We start from the raw sequence: 16,104 nt of genomic DNA on the forward strand, positions 1-16,104 counted from the left end.
AAAATCCAGGGAAGCAGTCTTCATAAATGTAACAGCATTCTAAGGTCATCTTCAGATTACATTAGTAATTGCCATGACTTTTCCTGACCCTATAGAATTTGATAAGTTGGTGGAGAAATGCTATGTAGGTGGAGAACTAAAATTACCAAATAAGAAAAAAACATCACAAATTATTTCTCTGTAAAAGGAAGGGAAGAGGGGCAAGAATTTATAGGGGATATCTTCTAAAGAAACCCATTGATATCAAGATAAACCAAATGCAGGATACAAAGAAGCCACTGCCTTTTTGGGTCAAAAATATGGATTTTTTTTTATTTTTTTTTTTTTAGATGGCTAAAGTAGCCTGAAGTCTACTGGTTTCCTTAAAGCAGAAGTGAGGGAGTGGGGGACTGTTATGTTTACATTACTAATTTCACGGATTTAATAACTGGAGGGAAAAATTATTAGCCCTGCAATATGCAGGGTTAATAGGCTACCTAGTGCAGAAAAAACAGGGTAGTTTCCTGACTTACATTGCAAGAGTTTTATATTAATGGAAATCAGGACTGCAAATTTATAGGAGGGAGGAGACTGAGTGGACAGAGAGGAAGCTTTCTTCTAGGGAAGACTCCAGAACTTCAGTCCTACTAAACAGAGATAAGGGGAAGGATGAGCTCAAAGACAGTAAAGTGTGTGTTATCCTTATTACAGAGTTGGCTGCACAGAACAATCTGCTGAACTTGTAACAAACACCTATCATAGCAGATTACATGGTGGCCACAAAATTCCCTTTCCTTCATGTTAAATAAAGAAACAATGAATTCCTATTTTCCGTGGTTTATGAATTATTCCTTTCAGTAAATATGCCAAAGCTAAAAATGTTCAAATACCAAGTTAATAGGATAAAAACATTCAAGTCTACAGAACTGAAAACAATCAGAAACTTACCTTTAGGAATACACTAATATCTGTATATAAACCACAAATTTTGGACCACAAATGCTACTGTACCAGTTGCAGTTTCATACAGCAATGAGAAAATCAAAAAGCATGAAGCAAAATTCCTGAAGTACTTACATATTACTCAGTGCATATTTGTGTGCATTTCAGGATGAAAGGAGGCTTTACAAACAGTTTTAGAAAATCTTTTTGCTTCAGGATCCTGTCAAAACTGATATTTAAGCAGAGGCCTTGACTACTTACCAGCACTTCCCTCTTTGCGGCTACGTGCACTGCCCTCTCTGCCAGATTTAATGCGCTGCACAACAGAGGAAAAGGTTTGAAAAGAACAGAACAAAAAAACCCATTTAGTAATATGTATTAGAGAAAATTACTGAAAATTAAACTCAGCTTGTTAATAAAACAGTAGAAGAATGTTAAACTAGACTTACTACACTGTAACTACTAAAACTTGTTTTTTAACACACAAAATTGTCCTTAAAATCAAGGTTAAATCCAGTGTTTATATAGGACAAGAGTTCTGTGATATTCAAACAGAATGTCTCAATAAATTACTTTTCTTCAGATAAAATTTATACAAGGAATGTACATAAAAATAGTTCAGATGTTCCTTTGTAAAGTACAGCTGAAAAAACAGGCAACACAGCCCTCCTTGCACAAGTTCAAAGTAGCCTCTGCCTATTAACATCTTGTAAATCCCACAAGCATTTTATTATTGTAAAGACTCAAAAGGGAGAAGTGGGGGAACCTATAAAAAGAACTATTCACCCTACGGATCTTGGATTTTGAATTTTTGGCACATAACTGTATTTCACAGCAATTTTCGTTTGCTGTTGAGTGTTAAATGCAAGATAAAGGTGAAGGTAAATACTTTAAAAGCTGTGTTTAAAAAGTCAGCTCTCTTGCATAGGGAAGGTACCATAAACATCTCCCAGCTGTGTTTTTTTGAGTGTTATTTGAAAATTTTAACAGTTTATCAAAGCAATACCTTTCTATGACATGGCAGACTTAGATCTTCTTGCAAAACACCAAATTTCTTATGCATACATCTTGTCAATTATAAGATGGGCCACCTTAGTGAGGGACTTTTTCATAGGTAGGTACAAAAACTTGATGCTTGATGTTTAAAGCACTCAGCTATTAATAAAGTATCTCTGCATCTTACTTCAAAATATGAATTCAGGATCTTATTAAAACACACATCATGTCTTCAGGTCAATTATTATAAATTCTTCACTCATTTTTCACCAGAAAAATATCATGAAGTCTGGCAAGGTTGGAATGATACCAAAGAAGTGAAAGAACTTTCAAGATTTATGCCAACAGAAAAAGGAAGAACTCTTAAATCAAAACCCACAGGAGTCAGACAGGAAAGCATTGAGTTTAGTGTGAAACCAGGACTGGTCTTGGAGCAATTCAGTCTGGGACCAGAATTTCTCACACTTTTTTGTTTGCTTTGGGAAATCCTCAAGCCTAAAATATGTTCTCTGAATTTTGGATTAAATATCCTTTTCACAGCCCAGTGAAGTAGCATATATCAATCCTTCAGGAAGCCTGTCCAGACTCTCCCGACTGTTGAATGATTGACAGCAAGTCTGACAGCAGCTCAGCTTCTGTCTACCCAAGGGAAGCAGTCCCTATGTGATAGTGCCCTCTTGGCATTTGCATCCTAGGACCTTCCTCCCAAAATATAATGTAAGAACTACATCTTAAACATATTAACTTCTGTAAAATTCCAAGTGAGTAGTTTGTAAGTAATCCCACACTAAAAGCAGACATTCAAAATAGGTTTCCACCCTAAAAATGCCTATTTCTCCCATGACTGCAAAAGACATTTAGGATGGTTAGCCCAGATGTGGATGCCTGAAGGCAAAGGCAGTAAGGCCCCTCCAGCATTTGCACCTCTCATCACTGCTTCTCACCACACCCCATCAGCCCGTTCTCAGTCATTAAGCCCACTTAATGGAAATAAATAGTAATGTGTGTACACAGCAGTGCCAAGCAGGCTCTGTGAACTTTTACACTATTACCTATCTCTTGAGAGTGAAACATGAAAAAGGAAGACTAATGCAGTAAAAAAATCCAAACAAACAAACAACAAAAAAAAACCAGCTCCCCTGCCACCCCCACCAACCCCCAAATGTTCCAACATATGAAGGTTGCAGTAAAATCAAATGCTGTGAGAAGCAGGGAGAAAAATTTATACAGGGAATGAACTCCACAGATGTTCCCAGATTCTTGTCTGGAAGTATTTAACAACTTGTCCATATTTGAGAACTGAGGGAAATAAGTACTCCAGAATATTAATTTTGGTATAAACTCCATGTGGATATACTTATTCTGGAAAAACAATGCCAAAATAGAAATTTTGATAAATTTCTACAGGAAGACAAAGTCTGTGTGCAGACTGTGAAACGCAGGCATACTATAGCCTTTTACCTATTTTCTCTTTACTGGTGCAATTGAGAAGTCAAGGGTTAGTCTAAAATTTGGAGCAGGAACTGAACTGTATCTGGTACTGCTGACTGAAACCAGTATTCCTATTGGAAACTTAGGTGGTGAAATATTAAAATTTGGTAATTTTAGAACTAGAAAGTATATTTTAAGACTGTATGGTCATGGATGACAGAACGAACTTAGGAGAAAACCCCTAGTAATTTCCAAAGCCAGATGGCAGAGAGAAGACTAAAAATCACACCCACACCCACCCCCAACCAAGAAACAAACAAACAAAACCTTCCCAAACCCAAAATCAGAGAATGGGAACCCAGATGTAACATCAATAACAAAAGAAGGAACTGCAGGGCTATTGTTTGCAAGACAGCACTGATGTAGAGATTGTCACATAAAGATACTCCACTACTAATGCAGGACAGCTGCATTAATTCTGAAACATCTTTCCTTAGAGTTTTTGTTCCTTTACCAATTACAATGATGTTTCATTTCTAAGAAAATTGTGTCAGTGTCAGGGTTCCCTGGGAGCAGAAGTAGTTGTTCCTTTCCTTTTGGAAGAACTTGAAAAGTTTTCAGAGTGTGGCAGGGGAGAAAGCCAGAAGGAGATGAGAGTGTGTCCCACCAAGACAAGGAGCAGAAAGAAAGAGCAGAAAGCAACTCATCAGACTTCAGAGGTTCTGAAGAGAGTGTACTCGGAACCACAGGAACAGTATTTCGCTCCCATTCAGAGCTTACTCAGGCTGGAAACACTGGCCTGTCTGCAGGACTGAAACTGACAGAACTGACAAGAAACCTGTTTTATTTTTATTATTGGCTGTAGTTTTTAGGGGGCACAAAGGCAAGAGCTGTGTTTCTCTGGGGTTTGTCTGGGTTTTTAAAACTTACTGCATGACATTTTATCTGCTTAAATGAAACTTGGTTTAATTTAAATTACAATACAATCAGGCTTATTCAAAAGGCTGAATTAATTTTTTTTTTTCTTTTCTGGGTAACACACTAGAAGAAATATTTAAGTAGATCTACCTGAAATCTTTGACTAATTAAAAATGCCATCATAGACACCTTATCTGTTCTAGACAGATCTGCTCTACTCTGTCCCCCTGAGACCCCAGAGTTGTGTGTCCAGTTCTGGGGCATCCAGTGTAAGGACATGGACCTGTTGGAGAAGGCCCAGAGGAGGGCCATGAAGATGAAAAGAGCTGAAGCACTTCTTCAGTGAAGACTGGAGAGGGCTGAAGTTGTTCAGCCTGGAGAAGAGAAGATTCTGGGGAAACGTTGTTGTGGCTTTTCAATACTTAAAGGGGTCTTAAAATAAAGATGTGGACAGACTTTTTTACCAAGGCCTGTGGTGACAGGAGAAGGAGTAATGGCTTTAAACTGAGAAAGGGTAGAGAAGGAGAAAAAAATATGTTGAGGATGGTGGGACACTGGAACAAGTTGCCCAGAGAAGCCATGGATGACCACCCCTGGAAATGTTCAAAGTCAGATTTGATGGGGTTCTGAGCAACGCAGTAGTGGAAGGTGTCCCTGCCCACAGCAGGGGGTTAAAACGAGATAATCTTTAAATGTTCTGTTCAACCTAAACCATTCTGTGATCCTGCTTTGCAAGGTTAATGTTGTGACAGGATAGAGTCGACACACTCTTAAACGGAATACCGAGACACACAGGGATCTTCCCACATCACGCCTTAATTATTATCACTGTTAAAGCCTGAACAGTCTAAACCAAGTTGCAATAACTTGTGCAACCACGAGTCTGTGTTGGATCCCACTGATACTTATGTCATTCAAGTATGACTTATTTAATTCCCTTAACACAATGAAGTAAGAATTAAAAAAACCCCATAATTTAAACATAATATTTCTGTTACTAAGATCTTAAGTTATTAGATGATTAAAACTTTTAAATATTCTACGAGTTGCTTTTTCCTCACCAGAAAGTAAAGAAGTGTGTTTGGGAAAGCTCTTGCTTCCCATATGAAATAAACAGAAAGAGATATGACAATTTTTTTTTTTTTAATTGTACTCAAATATCAACTTTCTTAAAGAAAAAAAAAGTGTTTTCTTTAAAGTCCTTGACATTTGTCCATCTATAGTTAATGCTTTCAGTTAAAAAAAAGGCCAGAACTACGTGCAAGGAAATAGCCTTTCTTTCTCCAGTGACCTCTCTAATCAACTATAAAACAATCCAGTTTTAACTGGTTTTGTTGGTGAAGCACTGAGGTATTGAAAGTTACTGCAATGAACTAACTATGTATACCACTGACACTGAAGTGATTAGAAACCAAGCAAAGGCTGTTGTTGCAGAGGATAGATAGATATGATTGTTATCTTAATTGTGAGTTCTGCAGAATAGGAACATTATATCTGGTCATCTATTTTGCTTACTGATACAATTATGGGGAGGAATATCAATCCCACTACAGCTATGGACTGCTTTTTTTTGTCCATTTTCCCAAGTGCATTGAATTTTACAGTTACTTAAAAACCTAGACAGTACACTTCAGCTAGCCCCTCAAAGCATGGTTGTAGCATGAAGCTGCAATCCTTCAGTAAGTGTTTCCACTTGTGAGTTATATTTTTAAAGTGTTCTCCTGTTCATTTGCAGAGTCAGGCTCCCTGGAACTTAAGCAGAAAAAGCTAAGAATACATGTGCACCTGATCTGGCATCAAAAGGGACCAATATACACTACTAAGAGCAAATTAGTTAAGACTTAATGTATTCTAATGTGACTGTGTAGCTTTGAGACAATTCTCTGGATAGGCAAAGCAAGCTTAAATACTTTGCAGCTCAACAGCATGGATAATGCTTTTCAAACAAGCAGCTGTTTTTAATTTTAAAAACTCATTTTATCACCAGAATAACAAGAAAACAATGCACGAGTGCACACACACAAACGTGAGCTCACTCTTCTGAACAGAACACAAGTTATGATCTCATACCTTTCACAGATTGTTACTTTTCCATGGAATTCTATTTTTTTTTTTTTTTGTTTAAAAATTGGCACTCACGTGAATAGTTTACTTCTACCTATATAATATGTCAATGCTACAGTTTTGTATATAACAAAAAAAGAGCTCTTCTATATGAACAATTCTTAGGCTTCCCATCTCTCCCTATAGCTGCATTATTACTTGGCTCATAAATACACTGAAGTATGAAATAAAATCTGGCAAGTAAGTAGGAAAGACGACATTCCACAGACATTGAATTATGTGAGTGGCTCTGGCATTCCCTCATGTCCACATAGTCCATATTTCACTACTATTTAAAAATCACAGAAAATCTGGTGCTGAGAAACTATGCAGACAGATGTAAGACTGATCAGTAACTTAAAACTAAGCCTCCCAAACCCCCAAAATATAAGCTTCTGTAAACCAGGAAGTTAACAATGCATTTTGTCTTGAAGTATCATAAACAGTACTTTAGCTTCATCTCCATCTGCAGCAATAATGTATGATATACAGAGAAACAAACTTACCTGCTCTCTGATTTCTTTTAATTTTTCTGCTTTCTTGAGCTTTGTTATATATTCCTGGACTTCTTTCAGTCCCATGTCTGTGCAGAGACGAACTAAAAATCGGAGGCCTAATTGGAAAGCAAAGCATTGTTAAAAAAACACTTACAAGCAGGTCAAACTACAAGTGCACCCTGACAGAACTGGACATGCAGAACGGCAAACAGTGCAAATAACTGCAAACAAGGCAACTCCTGTCCAGTATCACTATACAAGTTGTGATATTTTGCAAGTAAATCTGTATTTTCCCTGTGTCTATATCCATGAACAGTACAAATACCATGGGTATATGTGGAAGGCAAAAGGCATACTAACTATTTTGGCTCAGAACTCATGACATTTGCAAAATATTTTGGAAGCTGGAAAGTATAGAAATGATACTACAATATTACTAAGGAGCTGCTATCGAGAGAATTTTGTTGAAAACAATTTTGCAAATGTCAAGTGAATCAAAATGGTTTTTTCCTCTGTCTGTGGTTGATTTTTAAAGAGTAATATATATAGAATTAAGAAACCTCAAAAAAGCTGACATGAAAATCAAATGTAACTGTATGACTGAACTAAAATAGTCCCTAAAAAACATTCTCCTGAGATATTCTACCCAACTCTGAAAACACTGTTGGTATTCCTATGTGTTTGTCAACATTCCTTTCAAAGAACTGAAGCAGAACATGATCCGTTCTCTTCAGACTTTCACAAACAAGTTATTTCATTTTGTGCTAAATTAGTTTTCCGCAGGTTTAGGAAGCCCATAATCATGGAGAGATGGGGGAGAACCATTGTTTCAGCAATCAGTTAAATTGTCTTGCCTAACTCCTCCCTCCTTTTGTGAAATTTGTAGAAACTATGTTCAGAAACATATTTGCATTCTAAAAGGTTTACTAAATGCCCCTCTGAAATAGCTGTGACCAACACGAACATGGTATTTTGCTTATGATATTTTGTTATGATGAACATGGTATTTTGAGGAGTTACAGTACTGAATTTCAACTGTACAAGAGAGCTGTGATTCCTCTTTAAAAAAGCAATAATTTTTTTAAAGCAGAACAATATGATTTTAAAATAAAATACAATGCATGTTCTTCCCACATTGCATCTGAAAGCACAGACATGTCGGCGACAGCCTTGTATTTTGGAATTTGTGAGGCACAGTGTGGGATGGAAGAGAATGTTTACACAACCACTGACAACCCTTATTTTCTACAGGGCTTTTTTTTTTTAGAGTACAGGTGTGACTGATTTTGCAAAGTGTCTTACTCTTCAAAGTTGTGTTTCCTGAAGTTTAGTTTGAAATCCTCTATGGATTTTCCAGAGACTGGGTGACCAGCTATAGTTAAAAACCCAGCAACAAAATCTCACCCAAAATGTTTTTTTTTTGAAACCCTCACTATGATAAAACTTAGCAATAATATTTTCTTGTATCTAGAAAGTTACAGCAGGAATTTCAACTAGCAGGACCTAGAAGTACAAATATATCTATTTTTCATAAGAAAGATTAAATAAGTAACATAGTTATAAAATCTAGGACATATGGATGAGAATGCAACTTAGTTAAAGTTTATTTTCATTGCTCTTCTTGAGCATTACCCTAATTTCTTAAATCACCCGTCAGTGTTGTCACAAAAACCACACAGCATTAGCATAAATATTAGTTAATTGAAGTATTTTAATATGAAAACCACATCCCATGATTACTAACACATCTATTCAATGTAACAACGTTTCCTTTGATAGTTACACCACAGAACGAAACAACTTACATTCAACATTCTCTGGGAATTTTCTGTGAATGACTTTGTATTTCTCCAGAGCTTTCTGGTAGTTGCCTGCAAACAAAACAAACATCTCCTATCCACACATTCAAACATAAAAAAGAATATTTGATGAGAAATTGGAACACCTTAACATCAATTCATCTTTATAGTTAGATTTAATATTGATTTAATATTGTAGGTCCAAATTTGGTAAGACCAAACTTAACATTCTTTATTAATGGATAGTAAAAATTTAGAACATCTAAAAACAGTCCAAATTACTCTGTAAATAACACAATGAATGAGGAAGAGGATTCTGATTTTTGGGGTTTTTTTTGGACCTTCCTCTATTACACCATTGTTCCAGTGTCTCACCATGTTCACAATAAATAATTTCTCCCTTATACCCAGTGTAAGTCTACTCTTACTCAGTTTAAAACTGCTGCTCCACAACCTGGAGCTGCAGACCCCAGTCTGTCTCCATCCTTCCTATGAAATCCTCTCATTATTCTCCCAGCTGAACAACCTCAATGAATTACAAAAAAACGTTATAAACCTGAAAGCACTAACAAAAAAGTTACAGAACTTACCGCTTCTCCTGTAGCAACTGGCAACCATCAGCTGCCACTTCACTTGTGTTGGCCTGCAAATAAATAAAACAAAATCATGTACACTGCCAAACAATGAATGAGCAAAATAATCTGCATAGCACTGGTAAAGACCTACTATTTACCTACTAATCAATTTTTCACCTAGCTTGTTGCCTTCCTAGAAAGAATGTATCCTGCTCAGCTCACACACTGCTGCATCACACACACGTTTCCAGGACTCCATGTCACTCATTTTCAGGCCCATGTTAGAGTTCTTCTCAGGCTCACAATTCTGTGCCCAGACACAATTAGTAGACCTGACATGTGAACCACTAATCTTTGTGAGAGATACAGAACCATGCAATGGGGAAGGAACAAAATGCTAAATTGTATTCTGAAGAGGTCCCAGCACTAGGGTCTCACACCTGCCCAAGAGATTTCTGCCAGGAAACACAGCCCCTGCTTAGAGCTTTGAACTCTGCGATGTCACTTTGATGTCCTAGCTGCTGCCTGTCCTTCTCTTTTTAGCACATAATCGTGATAGAATGGTTAGAGAAAATATTTGAGATGCCTGAGCATGTACAATAAAACTGTTTGACTCTTTAATCACTTTTACCAAGACAATGTGAAAATTAGGAAATGTTCATGTTAACAGTGTAAGCATCCTCTATAAGCCAAAGCACTTTGCACATGTGGCTTACAATCGACTAGTAGCATATCCAAAGGTACTGTAAGTTAACATTTTCAGAATAATTTTGTAATTATCCTCTTCAGTTTTTCTCTCTAATCATAGCACAGGCCATTTTTAATTCTAAGCAATGTGTTCCCTTGGTAGCTGCCAAGCAAGTTCATGAAATACAGATGTTGCACCTTTTTATTTTCAGCTGAATGTGTGTCCTGCAAACAAAGACAGCCAAACACACACCATAACAGAATTTATTAATCAGTTCAGTATGAAAATTCCAGAGAGAATAAACTGTCAGCAGCAAGCGCTAACTGCACTAAGTCCTTTTATTAAGGATAGATTTCAGCATGCTAGAAAAAATAAAATAGTGGAAACCGTTTCCCAATTCACTGCCTAACATGTTATCTTAGAATGCAATTTTAAAAGTAGTTATTGTGATTAAAACACTGAATGAACTAAACAATTAAATTTAAAAATGCTGTTGACAGTTAAGATAAAGATGTAATTTAAAAATGCAACTTTATTTAAAGTAAGTAGCAATTTATATTTATATTCATATTTACCAATTAACATATCTACTCTCTATTTTTAATACCAAATAAACAGCAAAAAATTTATGCTCTGTTATCTACTATTAAAAATTACAGATAGATTACAAGTAATACTGAAGAATTTAATATACCAGTTCTTCATAAGTACTTTACAATCCACATACTTCATACATGGAGTGACTGCGACAGAAAGCAAAAAGTATTTAAATCTTTGCCAAAACAAGATTATTAAATAATTCCTCTTATTCTCAGCTGTTTCTTTCCAAATTTTCTAAGACAGCCATGAATGCCAGCATATGAAATCTCATAGCTTGACTAAAATGATTTTTTAAGGTGGCCAGTATTTGTAGGGAAAAGAATGCTGGCAAATGTGTGAACTGTGACTTCTGTCAGCTCTCCTGTGTATTTTTGTCTAATCTACTTCTCTATTTCTTTATAAATATACCACAATTTGAGTGAAGTCTATTTTTCTCTATTTTTTTTAAATTTTTTTAATCCTTAGTTAAACTTTAGGTTTTCTCATCTGTAATTAAGGTCTACTCTAACCCAAGCATGTCAAAGCCAGAACTAGGATTTTTTTACTGAACTTCTTACAACCTATGCAGAATTATTTTTCCTTGAATTATACTGTATGAATGTTTTGTTCACATGCTGTTTCATACATACATGTCATTCAGATTCAAGAACAAATAGAATGTCAAATTTTAGATTATCACAAGAGAAGCAATAACAGAGTTTTGCATAATTTTTCATAGTTTTCCTAAAACACAAAATAAAGAAATTCACACTTATTGGGAGTGAATTTTAGTTCATCTATTAATAGAAAATTCTTCATGACCCTATAGACATGTATTTGTTTCCACATAAAAAGAATGTGTGCATGTATTTTTAGAAATCTCTTTGAAATTTGGGTTACAAATTTAAATTTGACCAATTTTTTTTATAAACCACTCCCTAGTAAGGTCCCTTTCTGAACTAAAATAAAGTATATGGCCTATATAGTTACTTAAGTGCATCATATTCTGCTAAAGACCAATTTCAGCAATTAAGTTGTTGAACTAAACTCAGTATAATTCAAATATCTTTATCAGGATCAGTTTAGCCTGTCAATTTATTTTCACTGATTATTGGTAGTACAGCACTGCGCATTTTTGCTTACTTATATGCCTTATTTCATGGAAGTAGAAGTCATGTGAAAAGAGGAAATGCAGTAAGATCAGCTAAAACATGCACATATCTAAACCAGCAAATCCTCACTGTGTAATTAAACAACAGAAAGGAAATATTTCACATGAAGCCACAAAGAAACAGGTTTTGATGGCTTTGGAGAACTGTTCTCCACTTCATGGTTGTGTTTAATAGCAGATAATAGAGAAAAATAGGTTCTAATACCTAACACAGTCATAGGCTCAATGGAGATCTTATTTAACACTGAAAATGCACAGTAAGAGCAAAAACATGCTGTAAATGAACAGAAAGTTAAGAAAATTAAAAATATCACAAATATTCTTAACTCTGTTGTTTATTTATAGTATTAAAGTTATCCAGCTGATTTATCTCTAGGTATTCTGATGGATGTCTAACCAGAAATCTGAGTAGGCATAAAATAATAACTACTTACAGGATAAGTGCTGCCCTTTCAAAGTACTCAATGGCTTTTTCACAGAACTGGGTGTCAATGTAATATGCTCCAAGCCATTCAATGACTTCAATGTTGGAAGGGAAATACCTGTATGACTGACAAAATAGGAAAGGTAAAAAAACACACAACTTTAGTGATAAACAACATCTTTATGCTGCTTCTGGAATATCTTACTCAAGTGTTTAATTCTCCAGATGCCCAAAACATGTAATATAAATGAATGGAAGTAGTGTGCTACACTAAGTGATCCTGGTGGGGGAAAAAAAAAAAACATGCTAGGTTTTCTATTGCAGAATACTTTTTAGAAGTTACCCAAGATGAGCCTGTCATATTTTCCATCTAGCCTTATTTGAAATACTATTTTAAATAGCTTGCAAGAGCAAAAACATTTACTTAAATCACATCTATGTATGAATAACTTACCTACAATGTTTAACAATGCCAACTAATAAGTGTACAATTCCATGTTCACATCAGTCTGCTGGAAAACTCACCCTAAAGCATTCCTTTCTGTATATAACTACATGAACAGCATTTTCAGTTTTTTAGAAATTCCCTCTGAAACAGGCAGCAAAATTATCATCAAACACTCTCAACTGTTAATTCAGACTGCAACACAGCCTTTGGTGATCTTTACACAGATAAAGAAAGAGAACTCTCAGATTGCACCAGATGCTTCCTGTTTTATTCTCATTTCTAATACAGAAGAACCTCTACAAACTATGGACAGTAGTACAGCTGGTTTGAAATGAAAGAAGCTGCCTATCTTTAGCCAACTATGTATACATAATGTATAGCTATACTGTTAAAATATATATAAAAACTTCCAAACATAAATAAAACGGAATTTATAAGTATCTCCATATTATACAGACTCAGTCACATTACACACCTCTAAAATTACTTATACTATCTCCCGATTTTATTTTATCCCAGGATGTATTTTAAATTAACATTATTACAGGTCAGTGTAAACAATGACTACATAAAAGAAAATGGAAAGTCTGAGGCCAATATCTAGGTGGAAACATAGCCTATGTATTTCCTTAGGATCTGACCACAAAAATCAGATTTTGTTAACTCTTTCCCACTATCTCTTTTTCATCCTCTTTTTAGATGATATTTTATAAGGTTTAAATTAATCAATTATTAATTTGATATAGGAACCTATGGCAAAATTTTCTTTACTTAGGACAAAGTACTTTGAAAAAGCAAAATTACCTCACAGTAATAATGAAAAGCCTGGGATTTATCGCCTTCAGTATCATATAAATTCCCTAGCTTTGAAAGTACATGTGGATCAGTTGGTACTACACTGATCAATTGCAGCAGCCACTCTATGGCTTGATTGGGATCTTCCATGATCTGGTATCTGAGTTTTCCTCAGTCAAGGACTGATGCCAATGGTAGTTTGATTTATTCAGAATCCCTACTACTTCACTTAATGCAAGCCATATGCTGAACATGACACCAGTCACTGTAGTGTGGCGATACAATGACTTTTTTTCCATACTGTTTTCATAATTTCATTTGTATTGGAAAGTATTTTTGTTATGCTAGAAGAAGAAAAGTATTCAGAGACTTTGATTGCTCTTTCACCTTAGAACCACACTGGACTGAACAGAACTTTGGGCTCAGTTGTCCTCTCTCTCTCTTTGACACTAATCTTATTTTGACTCCTTCATTTATAAGAATGAAGTGTGAGAGCCAGACCATTTAATTGCAGCCTTTACAACCTGGCTAGTTTCTGTACTAGCAGCATTTTGTTCTAAAGTGATTAGGTAAAACTGCTATTTCCAAGAACAGCCTTTTGCCAGCAGGGAGGTTTTCTGCTGTATGTCTAAGGAGCACAGCCCAGACTATTCTGGTCTACAGAACAGCAGTTTTAGCTGTAACTCAGCCTGCAATGTGCTCTTCCCTCAGGAATGGCACGATGCCTCAGAGCTCTACAGCAGTGTCAGCTGGAGCTACTGCCCAACCTGTTTTTTCTGCTCCATCCTACCTGACATTGAAGAAGCTTCTGAGAATTGGTGGAATGCAGTTTTACATAGCAGTGGAGCAGAGAAGCTCTTCCCTAGATGGACACTTGGAGCTGTTGGGCCATTTGTGCTGCTGTAAAGGGGCTATACATGGAACAAAGATCAGAGCCCTTTTGTACGTTTGGAGGTTACTTACTTTACTGACTAGAATATATTTTTATTATCTATATTATTCTTAAAAGTGTAGTACATCAGCTGGAATCTGTTCTGCCTTTGGGAGGATTTATTAGAGTTTGGACATCCTCAGAAGCATTGTTAAAGAAGTTCACAGTTTAGGGTATCACTGGTGATGTGCAAAGCCAGTCCCTTCCCTCAGCTTTTCAATCTGTTGAGCTTTTGCAGTGCTGGGAGACAATTATTTTCTTACACATACTAACTAATCTGAAAATGGCTTTCCGAACAGAGCTTCACATTTATTAGCTATATATTTTTATTCTTATTTTACTTAATTGTGCTTACATCTGCCACATTATTTTCATAGAAAACCAGCAACATTTAAAATATTCCATGACACAATTTAATACTATGTGTAAATCTAATCCCTGCAATTTGAGCAATCTTAATGTTCTTCATTTGCTTCACTGGAAATATATTCAATGAGGGTTAAATTCATTTTTCTCACAAACATCAGATAAGAAATCATTCTTACTATAATGGACACCAGAGTAAATTTCTAAATCACCTTGACATGATTTAAACACGTATTTTGGATTAAATGAGTTTACTACAACCATTGTTCCTTATAATAACCCAGAAAAAGATACATGCTTGCTAGCTGGTAAAGGACTTGGGCACTATTTGGAAGGATTGCATGGAGTTTCAGAAAACAATCCAAAGCTTCATCTATCCTGTTTAACTTCTTGTAAGCTAAACCTAAAAAGAAAGGTTACAGTATTAATATCATGAGAAACAGATTACTTCAGTATATTATCTGAAAGGATAACCAGGAAAAGCAAAATAGGAACAAAGTTCTTGGACGCAGCATACCTGCCTTGACTTTAAAGGACTCTCTGTTTGTGAGAGCGTCCTCACAGAACTGTTATCAGCCAGCATGACCTACCAAACTGATAAACACAAGGAACATGAACCCAAAGACCAAGAATTTATGTAATCTCATCTTCTGAACAAGATGAATGAGGGAAAGGTAAGGCTTTTAAAGGAGAATTACTGATAGTTTAATAATGCTGAAACTGGTATCCTTTCAGTAGGTAGTATGAATTTCTTAGTCTTCAAAGTAACTTATTAATCTGCAATTACTAATTGATGTTTTTAACACTGGGAAATTTTTTTGCAGAACAGACAGGTAGTATAAGTTAATACGTTGCCATAACATAAATTACTCAGTAAAGCAATAATAATTCACACACATTTCTATAAGAAAACTTTCAAAGACAGATTCTCAGAAACACTAGTGTTACCTTCAGTCAAAACTAAATCACAATAGCACCTGTGACTTACCAAGATTATAAAGTGCTTCAGTGCATAAGGAATCATTCCTGAGAGCTTCCTTATAAAATTCAGCTGCTTTTTCACAGTCTCCATTTGCAAAAATAGTATTTCCTTTGTTAGTTAGAGCTGCTGGATTGTACCTATCAGAATTTACTGCTAAATCTGCATAGTTAGTTGCTTGTTCCAATTCATTCCCCTACATGAACAAAACAAACATTGTATTAGTCAGCTAATTATCTTGCAGCTGTGGCTTCTTCCAGGAATTTCAGGGGATTGAGGATGAAAAACAACTCCATTACTCAGTCCTAAAATACTTCTTATGTCTTTGCATAAGGTAGATCATCTCTTTCAAGTTGCCACTCTGTCCCATTCAGTCTGCAAGCTTTCTGTGTTGCAATAAAGTAGCATTTATTAAAAAAAAAAAAAAAAATTAAATCCATACCCTACAAACTTCATACACAAACACATGTGCCTAAGCTACCT

The 16,104-nt window shown here is 35.6% G+C and overlaps 1 protein-coding gene across 5 annotated transcripts in view; it reads right to left on the bottom strand.

Annotated features, from left to right (window-relative positions):
• IFT88 (intraflagellar transport 88) overlaps window positions 1-16,104 on the bottom strand; it is a 39,616-nt gene that overhangs the window by 8,393 nt on the left and 15,119 nt on the right. For all 5 annotated transcript variants that reach the window (XM_021539961.4, XM_021539962.4, XM_085580616.1 and 2 more), the window contains 8 exons: window positions 15,631-15,817; window positions 14,937-15,045; window positions 13,355-13,505; window positions 12,113-12,228; window positions 9,256-9,308; window positions 8,672-8,737; window positions 6,876-6,982; window positions 1,183-1,237 (listed from right to left, as the gene is read on the bottom strand). In XM_021539961.4, the coding sequence (XP_021395636.1) occupies window positions 1,183-1,237; window positions 6,876-6,982; window positions 8,672-8,737; window positions 9,256-9,308; window positions 12,113-12,228; window positions 13,355-13,505; window positions 14,937-15,045; window positions 15,631-15,817 (844 nt within the window). The remainder of the gene's footprint in view (window positions 1-1,182; window positions 1,238-6,875; window positions 6,983-8,671; window positions 8,738-9,255; window positions 9,309-12,112; window positions 12,229-13,354; window positions 13,506-14,936; window positions 15,046-15,630; window positions 15,818-16,104) is intronic.

This window comes from Lonchura striata, chromosome 1 (genome assembly GCF_050655825.1).
Source record: "Lonchura striata isolate lonStrDom1 chromosome 1, ASM5065582v1, whole genome shotgun sequence".
NCBI lineage: Eukaryota > Metazoa > Chordata > Aves > Passeriformes > Estrildidae > Lonchura > Lonchura striata.